Source organism: Ananas comosus, linkage group 14, assembly GCF_001540865.1.
Source record: "Ananas comosus cultivar F153 linkage group 14, ASM154086v1, whole genome shotgun sequence".
In the NCBI taxonomy this organism is placed as follows: Eukaryota; Viridiplantae; Streptophyta; class Magnoliopsida; order Poales; family Bromeliaceae; genus Ananas; species Ananas comosus.
Genome location: NC_033634.1, coordinates 7,269,392 through 7,276,652, shown reverse-complemented (window position 1 = coordinate 7,276,652; position 7,261 = coordinate 7,269,392). Strand labels below are relative to the sequence as shown.

The 7,261-nt window shown below is 42.6% G+C and overlaps 1 protein-coding gene across 1 annotated transcript; it reads right to left on the bottom strand.

Moving 5' to 3' along the window:
* On the bottom strand, positions 315-782 carry LOC109720186 (collagen alpha-2(I) chain-like). The gene has a single exon (XM_020247102.1). It carries the CDS (start codon positions 780-782, stop codon positions 315-317), a length of 468 nt encoding a protein of 155 aa, XP_020102691.1.

Genomic DNA, 7,261 nt, shown 5'->3' with positions numbered 1-7,261 from the left:
CAATGCGCCTTTCTCAGCCGCCGCCGACGGAGCCCCGGCTGGCCAGCCGCGGCTACCATCGCCGCCGCTGCCGCCCAGGCCACTTGCAGTCATCTTGGGTCAGCACGGGTTGAGGGAGCTTCAGCTCCTTCCTCTCGCGCCGCCGCCGCTTGAGATCGCTACCGCCGTCTTCCTTGGAGCGCCGGCGACCTTCCCCGCCGGTCGCCGCCGCCCTTGCGGGCCGCCGCCGCCGCCTCGACAGATTGCGGCTGCCCCAAGTCTGCTCGGGCCGAGCATACCTTGTGACTTCTCTCCCGCGCCGCCGCCGCCCTGGGCTACCCCTGCGGCCTCCTTTCGACCTCAGGCAGTCGGTCCTCGCCGCCCCGAGCGCCGCCGCCGCACTGCTTCAGCCCTGCGGGTTCCTTGGGCGGGATTGGGCCGAGCTGTGCTTCAGCTGTTAGCCCGTGCGCCGCCGCCGCCTGAGGCCACTCCTGCTGCCTCCCTCGGAGCCCTGGCGACCCTCGCCGCCGCCCCGAGGCACCACGGCCGCCGCCGAGGCCGGCGTGCACCTCGAGCCCGAGCTCGGCTTGTGTGGGCTCAGTTTGCTCCGCCACCACCACCGCCGCCTCCCGCTGCCGGCAAGGGTGAGCCCCGGCCTCCCCACGTCGACCGCACACGTCGATCGCTGGCGTGCCCGCCGCAGAGTCGCCACCGGCCTGCCCTAGCTCNCCGCAGGCAGGCGCGAGCCCCGGCCTCCCCGCGTTGGCGGCCGGCGCGCCTGCCGCGGAGTCGCCGTTGGCCATACCTTGACCCTCACTGCTCCGGTAAGCTTGTTAAGGTCTTTTTGGTTGCTCTCTTGGTTTGCGCATGCTTTTCCGACAATACGAGGCTATCTCAATGCCTCCGGAGGTGAGCACGGTGATTGCTGGTCAGTGCTGATCACAGTGCTCAGCTCACTTTGGATCAACGGATTCTAGTTCGGCCTTTTCAGCGCGGTTTACTCCGAGTGTGCGCTATTTTCTGAAAGTTCGGGTCACTCCCGCGCCTCCCACAGTGAGCCGTTGTGCTCCAGATTGTGAGCACGGCCTCCGGCACGTCGAGACCTGTCAGTACGTGTCTCTGCGGACTTCAAAAGTCCTCGGTTTGCGTTAACGAACCACATAATCACCCGATTTACATAAAATAATATAATTTTATGTAAATAGAGGGACTTTTATGCAATTGTGTACCTTGTGGCTACTGTGGGAAGTGCGTATGCGTGTGTAGTGACCTCTGGACTGATTGTCCAAGGTCCAATAGCTTTTCGCGGAAATTGAATAGCGATTTCAGTGCGTTTTTCGGCGAAATTCGCCGGTGGAACGCGGTTTCGGTTCGGATTTCTTCCGACGTTGTTTGTTTGCTCTGAGAGTTGTCATTGAGCCTTGTCGGCTGGTCACCATCGTCATATATGGGTTCGGAGATGACGGGTGAGTGACGGTGGGTTCCGGTATCGAAATAGACACTTTCGGGAACCCGGATCCGAACAATTATTCGACGATAATTGTTTGTTTGTGTTACCTTGTGTTTGCTGCCAAGACATCCAAATCGATGTGTTTTGTGGCAGCGGGTGACTCGTGGTACGAGTTGGTGAGTTTTGGGGATCCCAACGGCATCCCGATGTGATTTTCGGGACTTCAGGCGAGTTACGGTGATCGGTTTTGGGAAAACCGATTTCGGGGATTTGTGTGGGGTTCGTGAGTCATGTACTTTGGTTTGGTGGGTTGGATACTAACCCGGTGGATCTTCGTAGGGCCGGTTGACTCGTTGCGTACCCAAGTTTTCGGCACATTTGTGACAGGTGGGTGCTTCGAGCTGGTAGTCGGTGAGATCGTTTCACCTTCCTTTGTTCTTCTATTTCAGATTGTAGTCTCTATATGTCGGTTGCTTTGTTTATCATTCGTATATCTTACCTTATTGATTGCATGTTGTTAGTTGTTGATAGACATGTAGAGCAGGCTTGCATATATATAGTATATCTGTGGACTTTGGGTCCAGGCAACACATCGACTTCTTTGTCGTGTGTTTCGATCTGGTTGATCGTGGTTTGGCGTTGTACGTCCTTGTATCTGGCTTCGGCCAAGGCACCGGCTTCAGCCAGCTTTCGCATTGAGCATATTAGCATGACTTAGTCACACCACTTGGGTGTATTCATGACACCAGGCAGGTTTGGCCACCGATCGGAGGTGTACTTATCCGGATGGGTCATCCAATGGGCGGATGAATCATGTCAGTGCGAGTTTGTGACAGGCAGCGCTTGAGGTCTGCGGACCAATATAGCAGGCACCAGATTGGGTACAGTTTTGATTTGGTTACCTTGAGGCATATTCGGCATTGTTTTCTATACAGTAGCAGTTTTATTACTTGCTTTTTATCATATTTGGTATAGCTACTGTAGTTCTCTTTTGTATCATAGCACTTGTACTCTATTTACCTTATCTCCTTTGGTTTTCGGTGATTATGACTTGCCTTCGTGGCTCTGTCGTACCCACTGGAAAATCTTGATTGCGGTTTCTCACCCCCCATTTTCCTAGGTGACTCGAGCGAGGAGTTGGCTTTTGGACCGACGGGAGGACATACTAACTAGACTGCAGTAACAACCGTCACCCTGGTTATATTTCATTTCCGCACTTAGTAGTTTTAATAATTAAATGGTTCAGTTAGATGATTATTATTGATGTTTGAATATTCGTGAATTGTTTGAGTTGGTGATTTCCATTATGCATACGATTGGAGATTTTAGATTTGTGGTTTTAGTTTTATGAATAATTGGTTCTCGGATTTGTGTATTTATATTTTGTGGTTTTCTATCCCTCGAGGTAGTTCGTTTTCAAAAGTGAAGTTTCTGTATGGGAAACAGTTTTAAAAAGTTTTCGAATGTATAATTATGTAGATTTTAAAAACAAAGCTTCTAAGTGGGGAGCACTTTTAAATAGGATGATTGTTGTACTGTGTATTGCATCATCCAGCACCTAAGGAGTGTTTAGAGGCATGCATCATCTCTAAGGATCACTAGCTGTATGGAAAAGCATCGCATGAACTATTTGTAGATTGGTAAATGTAGATTGTTGTTGAGATCCTGATGTATTATTGGTACGCCGTGCAAATACAAAGGAGACTGTCTGAGTGGACAGCGAAACTTTGTATTTGTCGCGGATCTGTACGTCACGTAGGCCAAGTTGCATTCCAAAAAAAAAGCACGTTTTTCGCAACTCTGATTTCTTAAATGGTAATCGTTATAAAAAGATTTTTAAAATCGGCCCCGGGGCATGACACTGCATATAACTTAAAGTAGCCTATGGGCTCACGGGTTGGCACCTCCAACCATTTTTTCGAAAAAGAACACCCTCTTGTGGTGGATCAGACCGCTGTTGTTCGTGAAATGCGAACGAGTCTCGGCGATCAATGCTGATATGCTCAATAGCCAACCGTCGGCAGCCAGCCGACAATCCAAACCCTCAGGGTAACTGACCGTATGGGTCATCAAATAGTTCGACCGACCAAATAGGTCATGATAGTAATGCAACAAGCCGAATGGGTCACAGATACGAGATACACGAACCGATCGACCAGGTCGTAGTATGAGATACAAGAATCGACCAACGAGGTCACAGATATCACAAGCAATCGTAAACCTGCTCTACTTCTACTCATGATGCTAAACAAGCAAATAACCAAGTAGAGCAATAAAGAGACATGGTATAGGTGCAAAGCTCTATATATATATCATGCAAGATAACCAATAAGGAAAGAGTGAAGAGAATGTCACCGAGCGTGCACCACTGTACCGACTTCGGGTGCAAGTACCCACCTGTACGTATAAAGTACTGATCTTCCGACTGCGGAGGAAGTAATAACTGGACCTACGAATAGTCCACCGGGTTAGAATCCAACCAACGAACACAAAACACTAACTCACAATCCCCACCAATAAACCTACGGGAATTGGTTTCCCCAAAACCGATTGCCGAACTCGCCGGAAGACCCGAAAATCGCACCGGGACTTCGTTGGAACCCACGAACTGTCCCGGAACTCACCAACTCGTGCTACGAGTCGCCCACTTCCACTAAACACCATTATTCATGAGACTTGGCAGCAAACACACCGCCTAACATCAAAACGATTATCGTCGGATAATAGCTCCGATCCGGGTTCTCGAAAGTGTCAAATTCGATACTGGAACCCACCGTTGCTCACCCGTCGTTTCCAAACCCTCGAAACGATGCGTGTGATTCTTTCTTTAGTTGTTGTTGACGCCTTGTGTGCACCAGGGGTGCTTGGTGTACACAGCGGGTCTGTGCACGTGTCAGGTGGGCTTCTGCTTGAGCCCGGGTATGACAACCGGACTTCTACAAATGGTGGAGTTCTAATGAAAAGTATCTTAAAATGCTATTTTAATAGTTTTGTTAAGGTTCGAGAGCTATTCGGATATTTTCAGTACAAATTAGATACGAAAATGGACTCCGGAAGGTTAAATCTGCCAAAACTACATATTTCATATTGTGTACTGGCACTAGAGTTTCAATACCGGAACACAATACAAATGGGAGAGGAACAAGGCTCTTAGGTTTTAAATAACTTAAGCTGAGATACTAATACGCCAAGTACAGGAACACAATAGAAATTCTGAAAATCTAGTGTTTGGGTTCTGAGGAATTGTCTAGTGGGTACCAAACTAACTACTCATGTTATGGTACGCTAATTCGTGTACAGGTATGCAGTATTCCAAAACACAATTTTTTTTTGGCTATTTTGCTAATTTCATTTGGGGGTTTTATAAAAAGGGAACCTCTCCTATTTTCCTCTGTAAACCCCACACACACACACATAGGGAAAGAAAGACGAGAGAAAAACTCCTCTCTCTCACTCTTTTCTTCTTCTTCCCCAACTCTTGGAATTTGGGAGATTAAGCTAGTAGGAAGGATTTGGTAGTAGAGAACATTTTTCTTGAGCTAGAAGAAGTGGGAAGCTTGTGACCAAGGTGAGTTCGTAGGATTTAAGATTAGGGTTTAGAATTTAAACCTTTTAAATGAATTTTTATCAAATTTTAGGCTAATTTAGGCTGCAAATTGTAGATTAGCAAATAAAAATAGATTTTGCCATAGTTTTTGGGAAACCCTACAAAGGCTTCATTTGGTTTGGGTTTAAACAAGAACCGTTATTTCAAAGATAAATATAAGTTCAGGTATAAATAAAAACTAGACTATTTTTGCGTTCGGATGAAAATTGGATTGTTTCTGGGAATAAAAAATATAGCGTTTGGATAGATAAGATAGAACAAGAGGAGTAATGGGTTGTTATAAATAAAAAATAACAATATTACCCCTCTTATTAAATTTAAATTTGAATTTTTAAATTTCATATTTGAATTTTAAAATTTAAAATCTTAAATTGTAAATTTCAAAATTTAGAATTTTAATTTTAAAATTTAAATTTAAGATCAAATTTAAATTTAAAAAATATAAAATAACAAAATTTAAATTTAAAAATTTAAAAATTTAAAAAATTGTAAATTGTAAATTTAAAATTAGAAATTATAAATTTTGTAATAAATTTATAATTCTCTCTCTCTCTCTTTCTCCCGGAGTTCCCACATCTCTCTTTTTTTATTTGGATACAAGGGGAAGTAAGGTCTTATTCTTTCCCTTATACCCCAACCAAACAAATAAAGTGTAAATAAACAATGTCTTAAAATTTTAAATTTTGAGTACTAGAAAATTCAAATAGTAATAATTATGTTTAATAGTAGTAATCATCAATTTTACTGCCCCATCGCTTAAAATGATGCAAAAGTTAATATTCTTTCTTAAAAATATTCTAGATTTGCTCCTAGGGGCCATTTGGCCGGCTATAATTGTAAATTGATCTAGATGGAAATATATAAAGTTGAAAACGCGGTAGTTATAATTATATTGTCACGCCCCGGGGTCCCTTTAGGTTAAAAACACAGCGGAAATTTTTTTTTTTTTTTTGCAAACCTGACCCCAGGGTATGCCAGATCCGCCACAAATACAGGGAATCCACTGTTCACACGGATAGAGTCTCCCCTGTATTTGCATGGCGTCGCACAAGTACAAGAGTATAGCCAGGAAACAACCACAACCAAATGAATATAAAGATAACTATACATTCATACATTCACCATTCACATCACAGTTTTACATTCAGTGTTTAAATAGAAATTCACGAAAATTCTTTTGAAAACTGTTCCCTACACGGAAACCTTTATTCTTTAAGAAACGCTACCACGAGGNTCAGTGCCATTGGTTCCAGAATAGCTGAACCGTTCAAAACGAGCTATTGGATCGCTATGAACGGAGTCCGATACGCGCCGAAAGCCAGCTCTACTCCGTGGTTTCACCAAAAAAACCGGAGTTACTATTCACTTAAGTGAAAACTAATAATCGCGTAACTTCTCCGTTTTAGCTCAGTTTCTCCTGAAACTTGACGAGTACTTATGTAATTAAATTACACACATAAACATCATCAACAGAGAGTTTAGTTGCACTGTCAAAAATCTCAGTCCTTACATATATGCATCTTGTATGGTTGAATATAATAAAAATAGATTAATTTCATACATGTTCCTGCAAACATAGTGAACGACAACAAATATATCTCTATAAAGTTCAACTTTCATATATTGTTCCTGTAAAAGTCCTAATGTTTTCAAATATGTCCCTCGGTTTGTTACTATTAGAAAATCGTTAGAGAATCATTTATATTTTCAATTTTGCCATTACAAATATATCCCTCCAAAAGCCATACTAGTATAATATAAGGGGTAAAAATGTCAAAAACTAACTATGATTAAATATTTAACCTATGGTTAACTAACTTTTTCTAACGGATTATAACGGTAGGGACATATTTGAAAATATCAGGACTTTTGTAGGGATAACAAATGAAAGTTGAACTTTGTAGGGATATATTTGCTATTCACTATATTTGCAGGGACATGTATGAAATTAACCCTAATAAAAAAATATTGTACTTATAAATAACTAGTTTTTGACCCGTGCGATGCACGGATAATATAATAATATAAAATAACAAAAGTTATTATGTGATGATAAAAAAATATTCTAATTAATATTATATTTTTTAACGAATAAAGAAATATACTATCAATCTTAATTTAATTATAGTACATATTATAGTACAAAAGCTAGAGAAAAAAATTATGTACTAAAGTAAATTAAGATTGATAGTATATTTCTTTATTCGTTAAAAAATATAATATTA